Genomic DNA, 17,877 nt, shown 5'->3' on the forward strand with positions numbered 1-17,877 from the left:
TTCAACAAAAGATAATGCTATCACTGGAATAGTGATTGGATGGAAACCTGCAGCCAAATGAAAATTAGACCTCTTGAGAACAACATGGTTAAGAGCTGTGGAAGTTGAGCTTAAAAAAATTGGGGCACGACTGAGGCAACATTGAAAGACTTACCATAAACGGGGGTGAATGCAAGAGCTACAGTATAATATATAATAATTAAGTAGGTTTTCAACTGCTGAATCACTGTGAATAGTGTTAAGGAACTGCAAGGGTAAAAACACCTTGATGGGAGTTGTATATGGACCCCCTAACAGTAGAAAGGATGTGGCCTACAAATTACAGTAGGAAATATAATGCATGACAAAATGGCAATGTTGCAATAGTCATGGGGTCTTAAAAAAGCAGATAGATTGGGAAAATCAGATTGGTGCTGCATTCCAGGAGGGGAAATTTTTAGAATGCCTACCAGATGACTTTATAGAGCAGCTCATGTTTGAGCCCACTAGGGGATCAGCTATTTTGGATTGGATGTTGTGCAATGAAACAGAATTAATTAGAGAACTTAAGGAAAAAGAGCACTCATGGGCAAATGATTATAATATGATCAAATTCACCCTGAAACTTGAGAAGAAGCTAAAGTCAGATGTATCAGTATCTCAGTGGAATAAAGGGAATCACAGAGGCATGAGAGAGGAGTTGGCCAGAATTGATTGGAAAAGAACACTGGCAGGGATGATGGCAGAGCAGCAATAGCTGGAATTTCTGGAAGCAATTTAGAAGGCACAGGATATGTACATCTCAAAGAGTAACAAGTATTCCAAAGGAAAGATGACACAACCATTCCAAAGGAAAGATAACAAGAGAAATCAGAGTCAACATAAAAGTGAAAGAGAGGGCATGTAATAAAGCAAAGATTAGTAGGAAGCTTTTAAAAATCAATAGAAGGTAACTAAAAAAGTTCCTAAGAAGATAAAGATGGAAAACAAGTGTAAGCTAACCAATAATATTAAAGAAGTTACTAAAGGTTTCTTCAGTAAGGCAAGAATGGATATTGGACCGCAGAAAAACAATGCTGGAGAGGTATTAATGGGGACAAGGAAATAGCGGATCAACTGAATAAGTATTTTGCATCAGTCTTCACTGTGGAAGACAGTTCCAGGTGTCAGGGATCATGAAATGTGTGAAGTTACCATGATTAGAGAGAAACCTCTTGGGAAACTGAAAGGTCTGAAGGTAGATAAGTTACCTGGACCAGATGGTGTACACCTGAGAGTTTTGAAAGAGATGGATAAGAGATTGTGGAGGCATAGGTAATGAACTTTCAAGAATCACTAGATTCTGGAATGGTTCCAGAGGACTGGAAAATTGCAAATATCACTCCACTCTTCAAAAAGGGAGAGAGGCAGAAGGAAGGAAACAATTGGCTAGTTAGTCTGATCTCAGTGTTGGGAAAATGTTGGAGTCAATTATTAAGGATGAGGTTTCAGGATATTTGGAAGGACATGATAAAATAAGGTGTAATCAGCATTGTTTCCTCAAGGGCAAAACCTACCTGATGAATCTGTTGGAATTCTTTGAAGAAATAAAAAGCAGGATAGACAAAGGAGAATCGGTTGATGTTGTGTCCTTGGATATTTAGAAGGCCTTTGACAAGGTGCCAAGCATGAGGCTGCTTAACAAGTTCCAAGCCTATGGTATTACAGGAAAGACTCTAGCATGGATAAGGCAATGGCTGATTGGTAGGTGGCAAAGAGTGGGAATAAAGGGAGACTTTTCTGGTCAGCTGCCAGTGACCAGTTGTGTTCCACAGGGGTCCGTGTTGGGACCAATTCTTTTTACATGATATGTCAATGATCTGGATGAAGGAATTGATGGCTTTGTTGCAAAGTTTTCAGACAATATGAAGATAGGTGGAGGGGCAGGTAGTTTGGAGAAAGTAGAGAGGCTACAGAAGGACTTAGATTGATTAGAAGAATGCACAAATAAGTGGCAGATGGAATATAGTGTCAGGAAGTGTATCGTCGTGCACTTTGGTAGAAGAAATGAAAGGGTTAACTATTTTCTAAATGAAGAGAAAATACAAAAAAAAACTGAGGTGCAAAGGGACTTGGGAGTCCTCGTGCAGGATTCCCAAAGGTTAATTTGTAGATTGAGTCTGTGGTGAGGAAGGGAAATTCAATATTAGCATTCATTTCAAGAGGATTAGAATATAAAAGCAAGGATGTAATGTTGAGATTTATAAAGCACTGGGTGAGGCCTCACCTGGAATATTGTAAGCAGGTTTGAGCCCCATCTCTTAGAAAAGATGTGTTGAAAGGAGGTTCATGAAAATGATTCCAAGATTGAATAGCTTGTCATATAAAGAGCATTTGATGGCTCTGGGCCTTGTATTCACTAGAATTCAGAAGAATGAAGGGAGACTGCATTGAAACCTATTGAATGGTGAAAGGCCTTGATAGAGTAGATATGGAGAGGATGTTTCCTCTGGTGGGAGAGTCTAAGAGCTTAGGACACAGCCTCAGAATAGAGGGGCGTCCTTTTAGAGTGAAGATTAGGAGGAATTCATTAGTGGTGATTCTGTGGAATTCTTTACCACAGGCAGCTGTGGGGGTCCCTTCTTTAAGCATATTTAAGGCATAGGCTGGTAGATTCTTGATTGGTCAGGGCATGAAGGGATACAGGGAGAAGGCAAGAGGTTGGGACTGAGAGGAAAATTGGATCAGCCATGATGAAATGGTGGAGCAGATTTGATGGGTTAAATGGCCTTATTCTGCTCCTATATCTTATGGTCTTATAATCTATGACATTTGAATTGCACCATTCAGATTCCTTACTAATCATAGATCCAACTAATAATTAAGCTCCCTGAGACCTAGTTAGATTTCAAGGATCTCAACCTAACATTAATCAATAGAGTTATAAGAAATGGAGGATTCGGCTTGCCTGACCATCAGTCAGATTGCTTGACTTGAGAAACAAGCTTTGTGTACAGGAATTCTTTTATGTAGCACAATGCTTATGGACAGGATGCACAATAACATTGAATGCAACATAAACAAAATGCTGGCGGAACTCAGCAGGCCAGGGAACATCCCGGAAAAACAGTACTGGTGATATTTCAGCCCGAAACGTCGACTGTAATTTTTTTGTATAGATGCTGCCTGGCCTGTTGAGTCCCTCCAGCATTTTGTATGTGTTGCTTAGATTTCCAGCATCTGCAGATTTTCTTTTGTTTGTTAGGTACACATGCCATTTTGATTTTGCCCACTGTTGATTTTATTCTCCTAAGAAAGTTCAATGTGTTGGAAACATTATTAATGTATTTTCTGACAAACAATTAACAGAAATAGGGACATAGAACATTACAGCACAGTACAAGCTCTTCAGCCCACAATGTTGTGCCAAGTACTTAAATGATCTAAGTTCAAATAACCTTTCCCTCTACATAACTCTCCTTTTTTCTATCAACCATTAAATGCCCCAGTATATCTGCCTCAATCGCCAACCCTGTCAGCTGGTTCCTTGCACCCCTCACTCTCTGTGTGAAAAAAAACTTACCTCTGCTATCCATGAACCTACCTCTTAGATCATTGTTGGCTTCATCTTGCTCATCATTTAATTGTTCAGAGGCAGTGAGGAAGTCCTCCTCGATGGATGAACCTGAATAATTAGTCTCCTCCTCTGATTTCCAATTGGCAGTGCTGACATGGTGTTTTTTCCTTCCTTTGAAATAATTCAGGCCAATCATGCATTTGTTGATTTCATATATAATACAGGCCATGTCATTCTTTCGGCACCTCCTGGCTGATTGAACTAGACAAACATCTGGGGGTCTTGTGCACTGTGCAGGATGTGGGACAGACTCATCTTCCAAATATTTGGTGGATTCATCTTTTTGACCCTTAAAATAAATTAACAATTTAAGAATTAAAATTATTCAATTTGTAAAGGAGCTTTGAAGAAATGTCAATGTCAAATACGTATGGCAATTTCAAGAGCAAAGTTAACATGAGCCATTTAACAGAGTTACCTAACATGGTGTGACAGTGTTGCAGGTTTATTTTGAGTTTTATCTTTGTGTTTTAGGGCACCTGTTATCCTTCTGTGGGATTGAAACATGCAGAGTTACATTTCAAGGGGTTAGTGATGTGGCCATTGTGCAAGTCAGTTAGAATCAGAACAACAGACCAGGGTAACTGACCATGTCTCAGAAAGGCTTGTCCCTCTGAGGTAGAAAGTCTGCCTGCAGGGGCGTTGTAGGCAGGAGGAAATTCTAACATGAAAAGTTTTGCTATATCTATTCTCAGTGTTCTGGATGCTAAGGTGGCTGTGGCAGATAGGCATACAGGATTCACTTTGGGTTCTAGGGCAAGATCTCAGGAAAAGCTGCTCTTCAATAAGGAGGCTGATTGGAAGGAGTAACTGTGACACTCTTCTTTCTACCTTGTGTGTAAACAAACCTGGATAATTCAGACAATATGTTGCTGATAGAGCAGATTGGTAAGAATAGACTGTCCTAACTTGAGAGTGTTACGTACCTCGTAACTGGGTTAACAAACCAACAGAAATGGAATACACGTTGGAGTCTGTAATTACTAGTAACTAATAAAGTTTATTAGTAAACTAAGTAATACAGTCCAAAAATAAAATACAAATATGTATATATTACAGGTTAGCAATTATATATATATATATGTGTGTGTGTGTGTGTGTGTGTGTGTGTGTGTGTGTGTGTGTGTGGTAAAAGGAATCAAAAAGCAAACTCTTCCAAAATCTAGGGGTAAATGAATAGTCTTAAGAGATAATGAAAGTTCACTTCAGTTTAGCTTAGGTTGAAGTAGTTGCTGGTGTAACGTTGGAGAGAGAGAGAGAGAGAGAGATGTGAGCAGCTGCAGCAGGCAAACCTTCCGTTGTCATCTTGTTCTGTCGTACTGATGTGGTCATACGGTTATGACCCCTCCGTTCTCGGCTAGACCATTCTTCCATGGTGGACTCGTCACTCTGGCGTGAGTGGACACACACACACAAACCCCCACCGGTCCAGCCGTCACACTTTGTGACCGATCCCCCGATTCAGTCTTCCAAGCCCCCACCTTCCTGTGGGTGCACAACACTCTTACAGTGTTTCGTGGCGTGTCTGCCGGTGTCTCAGCAGACCCGTCTTTTATCTCCCCTGATGGGGTATCAGCCATCCATCAACTCCATGTCCATCAAACTGGCTACTCCCTCCTGTCTCAGCAGGCACCTGGCATCACTCTGCTGTGTCAACAGGGACCCACACAAACAGGCCAAATGTCCTTGGTGTTAAAGTCAACAATTAGCAAAGAAGCCATAATACTAAATCATCCATTTTAATCCTTGTCTCTCTCTCTCCCATGTGCAACAGGATGCCTCACCCCTCTTCATCGCTCTCTCTCTCTCTCTCTCTCGTTAGCAGCATAGTTCACAGGGGGGTCAACTCTGGACCCCATCTCCAACTGGTTTACTCATCACACATAACACATAAAGGTCACTATCACACTTGTAAAGGTTGATGAATTTTAGTCTTATTTGGAGCTCATTTTCCTAATACAGTTCTGTTTAATATTTACAATGTCTCAGCTTTTATTGAAGATGCTAAACTCATTTCTGGGTACTTTTTCAAAATTGAAATGCTATAAACCTGATATCTGGCTGTGTAGTGAAATATGTTTTGAATATTTTTATAGTATAATTACATCATTCTTTGATTACCCTTCTGTTCCATTGACCATAATTTTACAACATCTATCACGTTATCGATTGGAGTTAGTATTAATGTAGCAGAAAAAAAACTATGTCAACTCTTCTTATTTTAAAACATCATTTCATTAGTTTGACCAATAAATAGCTCACAACTACTGTAATAAAGAACATATACTGCCTGTCCCAATGATTCAGAATCTCAAAAAAACAACATTGCCTAACTAATTAAAAATATAATGAACTATGAGGAATAGTAATGGAATTTATACATTTTTAGTTAATTAAAGCCTGAAACTCCCAGGACACTAATTAAAATGGAAAAAAAAATATATAAAAAGGCATTGGATAGCCTATAATAGGCAAAACACAGAGCTAGCTGTTTGGTGTACTCAGCAAGCTCTGTGTGAATACAGTTGTTTTGGAAAGGAAGTTAATAAAAATATCACACATGAGCAGTACTGAGTGAGTATTCATGACTTTGTCCGAGCAGAGCTAAGAAGTTAATTTATATTAAAAGTAAAATTAATGTTTAGGACTAACTTAAGGTCAATACTTGTTACAGTGATTTATCTCTCCTGTGGTCACCACTTTTTCTAACAGCTCTTCACAAGCATTTACTTCAAAAAGTACTTGCAGGATAGTTTGTTCTCCTTCAGTGAAGTTTACTTGTGGGATGCTTGGGCAATTGCCATTGATGTGATGATTATTTATTTGCATTGAGAGGAAACATAATGGAAGGTTCGTGCACAGTGTCTATATGGGTAGAACTCAGACATAGGAAGGGTGCAGTCATTCTGGTGGAATTGTACTACCAATAGCCAGGCAAAAAGGTGTAAAATCAATAGGGTTATTATCAAGGGAATTAGGAAAGCTGTAAGAGGCCATGAAAATTCCCTGGCAAGTGGGATTACAGAGAATCACAAGGCATTCTACACATACAACAGGAGCAGGAGAAAAACAAGGGAAAGGGTGGGACCAATTAAGGATAATGGGATGAACATTTACTTGAATGTAAAGGATGTGGGTGAGGTCCTTAATGAGTACTTACATCAGTATTTTCCGAAAAGGACATGGAGGATAGCGAGATCAGTATTAATAGGCTACGGCATTTTGAAATAAAGGAGGAGGTAATCCTGTGTCTCTTAAGGCCATAAGATATAGGAGCAGAATTAGATCATTTGGATCATTGAGTCTGCTCCACCATTTCATCATGGCTGAATCAATTTTCCTCTCAACCGCAATCTCCTGTCTTCTCCCTGTATCCTTTTGTGCCCAGACCAATTAAGGATCTATTAACCTCTACCTTAAATATACATAAAAACTTGACATTCACAGCTGCCTGCAGCAAATAATGTCATAGATTCACCACTCTCTGGATAAAGAAATTCCTCCTCATCTCTGTTCTAAAAGGACGTTCCTCTATTCTGAGTCTGTGTCCTCTGCTCTTAGACTCCCCCACTATAGGAAGCATCTTCTCCATATCTACTGTATCAAGGCCTTTCATGATTCGATAGGTTTCAATGAGGTCTCTCCTCATTTTTCTCAATTCTTATAAATATAGGTCCAGAGCCATCAAACACTCTTCATATGACAAGCAGTTCAATCCTGGAATCATTTTCATGAACCTTCTCCAGTTTCAGCACATCCTTTCTATGATAATGGGCCCAAAACTGCTCACAATACTCCAAGTGAGACTTCACCAGTGCTTTATGAAGTCTCAACATTACATCCTTGCTTTTATATTCTAGTCCTCTTGAAATGAATGCTAACATTGCATTTGCCTTCCTCACCACAGACTCAACCTACAAATTAACATTTAGTGAATCCTGCACAAGGACTCCCAAGTCCCTTTGCACCTCAGGTTTTTATATTTTCTGTTCACTTAGAAAATAGTCAACCCTTTCATTTCTTCTACCAAAGTGCATGACCATACACTTCCCAACACTGTATTCTGTCTGCCATTTCTTTATGCATTCTGCTAATTTGTCTTCTGTACCTTCTCTGCTTCCTACCCCCCCCAACCATCTTCCTATTGTCTGAAAATTTCTCAACAAAGCCATTAATTCCATCATCTAAATTATTGTCAAATAATGTAAAAAGAATTGTTTCCAACACAGTCTGCTGTGGAAGACCACTATTCACTGGCAGCCAGTCAGAAAAGGCTCACTTTATTCCCAATCCTTGTCTCCTGCCAGTCAGCCACTGCTTTATCCATGTTAGACACTTTCCTGTAATACCTTAGGCTCGTAGATTGTTAAGCAGTCTCATGTGTGGCATCTTGATAAAGGCCTTCTGAAAATCCAAGTAGATAACATCAACTGATTCTCCTTTGTCTATCCTGCTTGTTATTTTTTTCAAAGAATTCCAACAGATTTGTCAAGCAAGATGCTTCCTTGAGGGAACTCTGTTGACTATGGCCTATTTTATCATGTGCCTCCAATTACCCTGAGACCTCATCCTTAATAATTGACTTCAACATTTTCCTAACCAGTGACTTCTGACTAATTAGTTTATTGTTTCCTTTCTTCTGCCTCTCTCCCTTCTTGAAGAGTGGAGTGACCATTCCAGAATCTAGATCTCTTCAGCCACTTCTTTCAGAACTCTGGGGTGTACACTATTTGGTCCAAGTGACTTATCTACCTTCAGATCTTTCAGTTTCCCAAGAACCTTCTCTCTAGTAATGGTAACTTCACACACTTCATACCCCTGACACCTGGAACTTCCACCATACTGTTAGAGTCTTCCACAGTGAAGACTGATGCAAAACACTTATTCAGTTTGTCTGCCATTGTGTTGCCTCCCCCACCCCCCCATTACCACCTCTCTAGGATTGTTTTCTAACAGTCCAATATCCACTCTCGCTTTCTCTTTATGTATCTGAAGAAACTTTTGATATCTTCTTTAATATTATTGGCTAGCTTACGTTCATATTCCATTTTTACCTTCTTAAATACATTTTTATTTGCCTTCTGTTGATATTTGAAAGCTTCCCAATCCTCCAACTTCCCACTAATATTTGCCCTCTCTTTGGCTTTTATGTTGGCTTTGAATTCTCTTTAGTCATGGTTGTGTCATCTTTCTTTTAGAATACTTTTTTCCTTTTTGGGATGTATATATCCTGTGCCTTCTGAATGGTTTCCAGAAATTCCAGCCATTGCTGCTTTGCTATCATCCCTGCCATTGTTCTTTTCCAATTAATTCTGACTAGCTCCTCTCATGTGCTCTGTAATTCCCTTTACTCCACTGTAATACAAATACATCTCACTTAAGCTCCTCAAATTTCAGGGTGAACTTGATCATATGATCACTTGCTCCAAAGGGTTCTTTTACCTTAAGGTCTCTGATCAATTCTGGTTCATTGCACAACACCCAATCCTGAACAGTTGATCTTCTGGTGGGATGAACATGTGCTGCTCTACAAATCCACTTTGTAGGCACTCATGAAATTCCCCTTCCTGGAACCCAGCAACAACCTGATTTTTCCAATCTACCTGTAAATTGAAGTCCCCCATGACTATTCTAACATTGCCCTTTTGGCATGAATTTTCTATCTCCTGTTGTAATTTGTAGACTACATTCCTTACTATTGTTTGCGCGTCTCTATACAACTCCCATCAGGGTCTTAGCTCTATCCACAATGATTCAACACCTTCTGATCCTATGTCACTTCTTTCTAATGATTTGATTTAATGTTTTATCAACAGAGCAACACCACTCTCTCTGCCTTCCTGCCTATCCTTTCGATACAATGTGTATCCTTGGACATGAAGCTCCCAGCTATAAACTTTCAGCCATGATTCAGTGTTGCCTATAACATTATACCAGCCAATCTGCAACTGTGCTATGTTTATCTACCTTATTCCATATACTGCATCCATTCAGATATAACATCTTCAGTCCTGTATTCACTCTTTTCGATTTTGTCGCACCATGCTCAACATTTTGATTCCTAACTTTCTCTGATGTCTTACCAACATCTGCCTCTCCAAACCTTCACTACTGTTCAGGGACTCTAGTCTCTATCCCCTGCTACTCTAGTTTAAACCTCACCGTGCTGCATTAACAAACATCCCCGCTAGGATATTAGAACCCCCTCCAGTTCATTGCAAACCGTTCCTTCTGTACAGGTCTCACCTTTCCTGGAAGGAAGATCAATGATCCAAAAATGCTTCTCTTAGCCATGTATTAATCTGTATAATCTTCCTAGGTCAGAGCTCAATAGCACGTGGCATGGGTAGCAATCCTGAGATCACAACCCTTAACACCTAATTCCCTGAACTCCCTATGCAGAACCTCATCACTTGTCCCACCCACGTCATTGGTACCCACAAGGACCATGGCCTCTGGCTGTTCACCATCCCACTTAAGAATGCTGAGGACCTGATCCAAGACATCCCAGACCCTGGCAGCCAGAAGGCAACATACCATCTGGGAATCTTGTTCTCACCCACAGACCTTCTGTCTGTTCCCCTAACAAATCCCCTATCACCATACTTGTCTCTTCTCCCCTCTTCCTTTCTCAGAGGCAGACTCAATGCCAGAGACTCCACCACTGTGACTCTCCTCTATTAGTTCATTCTCCCTGACAGTAGCCAAAGTGATATACCTGTTCTTGTGGGGGATGACCACAGGAGTATTCTGCACCGGCTCCTTAATCCCATTCCCCTTCCTGCCTGTCACCCAGTTTCCTTTATCTTGCATTATGGGTGTAACTGTCTCTCTATATGTCCAATCTATCACCCCTTCTGCTTTTAGAATGATCAGAAGTTCATTCAGTTCCATTTCCACTCCTTAAAGCAGTTTGTTAGAATCTGCAGCTAGATGTACTTCTCGCAGTTGTAGTCATCAAGGACACTGGAGGTCTCCCTGCCTTCCCATGTACCACAAAAGGAGCATTTCACTATCCTGCCTGTCATCTCTACTGTCTCTTGCTGAGCAGATGTAAGGAGAATGAGAAAAACTTCAGTATTTCTTTCCTTTGCTTTCTATCATTGAAGCCACTCTTCACTGAATCCTTGAAGAGCTAACCCTCAAGATCACAACTCTATGACCACACAGAAGATGGCTGCTGTGCTTGCCCCATCTTCCTTTTATTTGCCCTTGCTAGTCAATTCCAAATGCTGATTGGCTGCTGGTCAAAGCTGTATTGCACTGCCATGACCTGATTCTGCTGCTTTTGATCTTTGGCTAGTGGACCTGATTGAAGTCCCGTTCTCTCCAAACTTCCAATATCTGGACTGGCTGCTGGTCAAAGCTCTATTATGCTCTATTAATGCTCTATTAAAGAACATTAAGGTGGATAGGTCCCTAGGTCCTGATGTGATATATGCCAGGTTATTGAGAGAGGCAAGTGAAGAGATTGCTGGACCTCGGCCACTATCATTGTGTCCTCTCTAGCTATAGGTGAGGTCCTGGGGGACTGGTGAGTAGCTAATGTTGTTCCATTGTTCAAGAAGGGATCCAGGTTTATTCCTGGAAAAGGAAGTTACTGGAGAGATTTCTTAGGGATATGATTTATGAGTATTTGGAAAACCATGGCCTAATTAGGGAGAGCCAGCATGGCTTTGTGTGGGACAAGTTGTGACTTACTAACTTGATTGAGTTTTTTAGTGAGGTCGCAAGAGTGATTGATGAAAATAGAGCTGTGGATACTGTCTACATGAATTTTAGTAAGACATTTGTCAAGGTCCCCCATGCGAGGCTCATCCGGAAGATTAAGATGCATGGCATCAACGGTGGGGTTGGCTGTTTGGATTGAGAAGTGGCTTGCCTATAGAAGGTGGTTGTCCAAGTGACTTATTCTAGCTGCTGGTCTATGATTAGTGGTTTTGCACAAGAATCTGAACTGGACCTCTGCTATTCGTCATATATATAAATGATCTGGATTAAAATGTGGGTGGGTTAGTAAGTTTGTGGCTGATACAAGGATGGGTGGTGTTGTGGATAGTGTAGAAAACTGGCCATGAATTCAACGGGATGTGGATCAGTTGTAGACGTGGATGGAGAAATGGCAGCTAGAGTTTAAAACAGCCAAATATATAGTGTGGTATTTTGGTTGGTCAAATGCAAGGCCCTTAACAGTACTGATGAGCAGAGGTATCTGGAGATCCAAGTTTATAGCTCCCTGAAAATGGCTACACAGACTGATGATGTGATTAAGAAGGCATGTGACACGCTTCCCTTCATCAGCCAAGGCACTGAATCCAAAAGTCCAGAAGTTATGGAGCAGCTTTATATAATTCTAGTCAGGCCACATCTGGCATGTTACACACAGTTTTTGGTCACTCCACCATAGGAAGGAAGTCGAGGCTTTGGAGAGGGTGCAGATGAGGTGCCTGGATCTGAGGGCATGTGCTATAATGAAAGCTTGGACAAACTTGGATTGTTTTCTCTGGAGTGGTGGAGGCTGAGGAGAGATATGATAGAGGTTATGAGAGGCACAGATAGAGTAGACAGACAGGATCTTTTCCCAAGGTTGCGGTGCACAGGTCTGGCAGCGGTTTAAACAGGGAAAGCTTCACGGGAACTCGGCTATAACCGGAGCACCAATCGTGAGTTGGGGAGCAGGGAAGGTTCAGGCGTAAAAGGGAGAGTCTGCCTCACAGAGCGCCATCAATGGAGTGGTCTGAGGCAGAGTGGTCCAGCAACAAATACTGGACTGAAAGTGTTATATTTGAATGCATGTATCCTAGGAAATAAAATGGACGAACTTGAAATTCAGCTACAGATTGGCAAGTATGACATTGTGGCCATCTCTGAAACCTGGCTAAAGGATGGCTGCCATTGGGAGCTGAATGTCCAAGGATATACAATGTATTGGAAAGATGGGTTAGTAAGCAGAGGGGGTGGTGTGGTCTGTGTATAAGAAATATTATTAAATCATTGGAAAGAGATGACATAGGATTGGAAGGTGTAGAGTCTCTGTGGGTTGAGTTGAGAAATGGCAAGGGTAAAAGGACCCTAACGGCAGTTGTATACAGGTATCCAAACAGCAGCTGGGATGTGGATTACAAATTACAGCAAGAGACAGAAAAGGTGTGTCAGAAAGGCAATGTCATGATAATAGTTGGGGATTTTAACATGAAAGTGGATTGGGAAAACTAGGCCAGTACTGGACCTCAAGAGAGAGAATTTGTAGAATGTCTAAGGGACAGCTTTTTAGAACAGCTTGTTGGTGAGCCCACTAGGGTATCAGCTGTGCTAGATTGGGTGTTGTGCAATGATCTGGAGGTGATAAGAGAGCTTAAGGTTAAGGAACACTTGAGGAACAGTGATCACAATATGATTGAGTTCACTTTGAGGTTTGAGAAGGAGAAACTCAATTCCATTGTGTCGGTATTTCAGTGGAATAAAATAAATTACAATGGCATAAGAGGGGAACTGGGCAAGGTTGACTGGAAAGAAACACTAGCAAGAAGGAAAGCAGAGCAGCAACGTCTGGAGTTTCTGTGAAAATTGAGGGAAGTGTAAGACAGATATATTCCAAATAAGAATAAATTTTTGAATGGAAGAAGGACACTACTGTGGCTGACAAATGAAGTCAGAGCCAAGGTAAAAGCAAGAGAGAGGGCAAGCAAGGAATCGAAAGTTATTTGGAATATAGACAACTGGGAAGCTTTTAAAAACTTTCAAAGGAAACTAAGAAGGTCATTAAGAAAGAAAGGATGAATTATGAAATAAAGCTGGTGACTAATATCAAAAAAGATACTAAAAGTCTTTTTAAGTATATAATGGGTAAAAGAGAGTTGAGGGTATATATAGGACCAATAGAAAATTACGTTGGAGATACTGTAATGAGCGACGCAGGGATGGCAGAGGAACTGAATGCATATTTTTCATCAGTCTTTACAGTGGAAGATGTCTGCAGTATACCGGACATTCAGGAGTGTCAGGGAAGTGAAGTTTGTGCAGTGAAAATTACGACTGAGGAGGTGCTCAGGAAACTTAATGGTCTGAGGGTGGATAAATCTCCTGGACCTGGTGGAATGCACCCTTGGGTTCTAAAGGAAGCAGTTGGAGAGATTGCAGAGGACTTAACAATGATCTTTCAAGAATCAGTAGATTCTGGCATTGTACTGGATGACTGGAAAATTGCAAATGTTACTCCACTATTTAAGAGGGGTGGGAGGCAGCAGGAAGGAAACTATAGATACATTAACCTGATATCAGTGGTTGGGAAGTTGTTGGAATCGATTGTTAGGGATGAGGTTATGGAGTACCTGGAGATACACGACAAGATAAGTCAAAGCCAGCATGGTTTCCTGAAAGGAAAATCCTGCCTGACTAATTTACTGCAATTTTTTGAGGAAATTACAAGCAGGGTAGACAAAGGAGATGCAACAGACATGGTGTACTTGGATTTTCAGAAGACCTTTGACAAGGTGCCGCAGATGAGGCTGCTTAGCTAGACAAGAGCCCATGGAATTACTGGGGAGTTACTAGCAGGGTGGAGCATTGACTGACTGGCAGAAAACCAAGAGTGGGAATAAAGGGATCCTATTCTGGCTGGCTGCTGGTTACCAGTGGAGTTCCACAGGTAATTACACTGTTGGGACCGCTGTTTTTTACAACATATGTCATTGATTTAGACTATGGGATTAATGACTTTGTGGCTAATTTTGTCGATGATACAAAGATTGGTGGAGGAGCGGCTAGTGTGAGGAAACAGAGAGCCTGCAGAGAGACTTAGATGGCTTAGGTGAATGGGCAAAGAAGTGACAAATGAAGTACAATGTTAGAAAGGGTATGGTCATGCGCTTTGGTGGAAGAAATAAATGGGAAGACTATTATTTAGATAGGGAGAGAATTCAAAATGCAGAGGTGCAAAGGGACTTGGGGGTCCTTGTACAGGATACACTAAACGTTAACCTCCAGGTTGAGTTGGTGGTGAAGAAGGTGAATGCGATGTTGGCATTCGTTTCTAGAGATATAGAATATAAGAGCAGGGATGTGATGTTGAGGCTCTGTAAGGCACTCGTGAGAACACACTTGGAGTATTGTGTGCAGTTTTGGGCTCCTTATTTTGAAAGGATATACTGACATTGTGGAGGATTCAGAGAAGATTCACGGGAATGATTACAGAAATGAAAGGGTTACCATATGAGGAATGTCTGGCAGCTCTTGGGCTGTATTCCCTGGAGTTCAGGAGAATGAGGGGAGGGGATCTCATAGAAATATTCCAAATGTTAAAAGGCCTGAACAGATTAGATATGGTAGTGGTGTCTAGGACAAGTGGGCACAACTTCAGGATTGAAGGATGTCCATTTACAACAGAGATGTGGAGAAATTACTTTAGTCAGAGGGTGGTAAATCTGTGGAATTTGTTGCCATGAGCGGCTGTGGAGGCCAAGTCATTGGGTGTATTTAAGACATATATGGAAGGTTCTTGATTAGCCAGGCATCAAAGGGTATGGTGAGAAAGCAGGGGAGTGGCGATGACTGGAATAGTTAGATCAGCCCATGATTGAATGGTGGAGCAGACTTGATGGGCCGAATGGCCTTCTTCTGCTCCTATAAATCTTATGGTCTAAATATCTAAAGCATGCATTTGGAGCAAGAAGGCAATGAGTCAACGGCTGATTTCAGGAGCGAAGGCAGTTTTACTACTTGGGGTAAAAGAGAGGCAAGACTGCGCAGGCACGTGACGTCAGCCAGTGGAGTGCAAAAGGTTTAAAAAGAAGATCGCCATATCCAGTGGGCAGCACTCGGAGCTGGCAGTGGAGTGAGAGGTAGTAGAGTGATAGGGCTTTGGCTGAACGGGCTTAGGTGCTAACGGGGCAAGGTGAGGTAGGTTTACCTGTGTTTCTTGCGGAAAGGAAGAAGTATGTGTGTGAGGCCAGTTTTCTGTGCTCAGTGTCAGATGTGGGAGGTCCTGGAGTCTTCCAGCCTCCTGGACAGCCATATCTGCACCAGGTGTGTCGAGCTGCAGCTCCTAAGAGACCAAGTTAGGGAATTGGAGATGCAGCTCAATGACCTTCACCTGGTCAGGGAGAACGAGGAGGTGACAGAAAGGAGTTACAGGCAGGAGGTCACATTGGGGCTACAGGAGACAGACAAGTGGGTCACAGTCAGGAGAGGGAAGGGGAAGAGTCGGGTCCTGGAGAGTACCTCTGTGGCTGTACCCCTTGACAATAAGTACTCCTGTTTGAGTACTGTTGGGGGTGACAGCGTACCTGGGGGAAGTAACAGTGACCGTGCCTCTGGCACAGAGTCTGGCCCTGTGGCTCAGAAGGGTAGGGAAAGGAAGAGGAAAGCAGTAATGATAAGGGACTCTATAGTTAGTGGGTCAGACAGGCAGTTCTATGACCACAGGAAAGAAACGTGGATGGTCGTTAGCCTCCCAGTTGCCAGGGTCCGGGATGTTTCAGATCATTCCAAGATATCCCACAGTGGAAGGGAGAACAGCCAGAGGTCATGGTACATATTGGTCCCAACGACATAGGTAGGAAAAGGGAGGAGGTTCTGACAACAGACTACAGGGAGTTTGGAAAGAAGTTGAGAAGCAGGACTGCAAAGGTAGTTATCTTGGGAGTACGGCCTGTGCCACGCAGCAGTGAGATTAGGAATAGAATGAGGTGGAGGATAAATCTGTGGCTGAAGGATTATAGCAGGGGGCAGGGATTCAGATTTGTGGATCATTGGGACCTCTTTTGGGGCAGGTGTAACCTGAACAAAAAGGACGGGTTGCATTTGAATCCCAGGAGGACCATATCCTGGCAGGGAGGTTTGCTAAGGTTACTGGGGAGTTTAAACTAGAATTGTTGGGGGGAGGGAACCGAACTGAAGAGACTGGGGAAGAGGAGGTTGGCTCATAAATAGAGAAAGCTTGTAGACAGTACAAGAGGGAGGATAGGCAAGTGGTAGAGAAGGATGTGCTCAGACCGAAGGTTTGAAATGTGTTTATTTTAATGCAAGGAGTGTTGTGAACAAAACGGATGAGCTTAAGTGTGGATCAGTACTTGGAGCTATGATGTGGTGGCCATTACAGAGAGTTGGATGACTCATGGACAGGAATGGTTACTTGAAGTGCTGGATTTTAGATGTTTCAGAAAGGACAGGGAGGGAGGCAAAAGAGGTGGGACATGGCACTGTAGATCAGAGATAGTGTCACAGCTGCAGAAAAGGTGAATGCTATGGAGGGATTGTCTACGGAGTCTCTGTGGTTGGAGGTTAGGAACAGGAAGGGGTCAATAACTCTACTGGGTGTTTTTCATAGGTCACCCAATAGTAACAGGGATATTGAGGAGCAGATAGGGAAACAGATCCTGGAAAGGTGTAATAATAACAGAGTTGTAGTGATGGGAGATTTTAATTTCCCAAATATCAATTGGCATCTCCTTAGAGCAAGGGGTTTAGATAGGGTGGAATTTGTTATGTGTTTTCAGGAAGGTTTCTTGACACAATATGTAGATAAGCTGACAAGAAGAGAGACTGTACTTGATTTGGTATTGGGAAATGAACCTGATCAGGTGTCAGATCTCTCAGTGGGAGAACATTATGGAGATAGTGATCATATTTCTATCTCCTTTACAATAGCATAGGAGAGAGATAGGAACAGACAAGTTAGAAAAGTGTTTAATTGAAGTAAGGGGAATTATAAGGCTATCAGGCAGGAAATTGGAAGCTTAAATTCGAAATAGATGTTCTCAGGGAAATGTAGGGAAGAAATGTGGCCAATGTTCAGGGGATATTTGTGTGGAGGTACAGGTATGTTCCATTGAGGCAAGGAAGTTACAGCAGGGTACAGGAACCGTGGTGTACAAAGGCTGTAATAAATCTAGCCAAGAAGAAAAGAAAAGCTTACGCAAGGTTCAGAGAGCTAGGTAATGTTAGAGATCTAGAAGATTTTAAGGCTAATAGGAAGGAGTTTAAGAAGGAAATTAGGAGAGCCAGAAGGGGCCATGAGAAGGCCTTGGCAGGCAGGATTAAGGTAAACCCCAAAACATTCTACAAGTATGTGAAGAGCAAGAGGATAAGACGTGAAAGAATAGGACCTACCAAATGTGACTGTGGGAAAGTGTGTATGGCACCAGAGGAAATAGCAGAGGTACTTAATGAATACTTCACTTCAGTATTCACTATGGAAAAGGATCTTGGTGATTGTAGAGATGACTTGCAGAAGGCTGAAAAGCTTGAGCATGTAGATATTATAAAAGAGAATGTGCTGGAGC

General features: G+C 41.8%; 1 protein-coding gene across 1 annotated transcript in view; it reads right to left on the bottom strand.

Moving 5' to 3' along the window:
* sphkap (SPHK1 interactor, AKAP domain containing) overlaps positions 1-17,877 on the bottom strand; it is a 124,014-nt gene that overhangs the window by 49,528 nt on the left and 56,609 nt on the right. Inside the window, exon 6 of the mRNA XM_059986809.1 lies at positions 3,563-3,884. Coding sequence (XP_059842792.1) covers positions 3,563-3,884 — 322 coding nt within the window. The remainder of the gene's footprint in view (positions 1-3,562; positions 3,885-17,877) is intronic.

Source organism: Hypanus sabinus, chromosome 2 (genome assembly GCF_030144855.1).
Source record: "Hypanus sabinus isolate sHypSab1 chromosome 2, sHypSab1.hap1, whole genome shotgun sequence".
NCBI classification, from domain to species: Eukaryota; Metazoa; Chordata; class Chondrichthyes; order Myliobatiformes; family Dasyatidae; genus Hypanus; species Hypanus sabinus.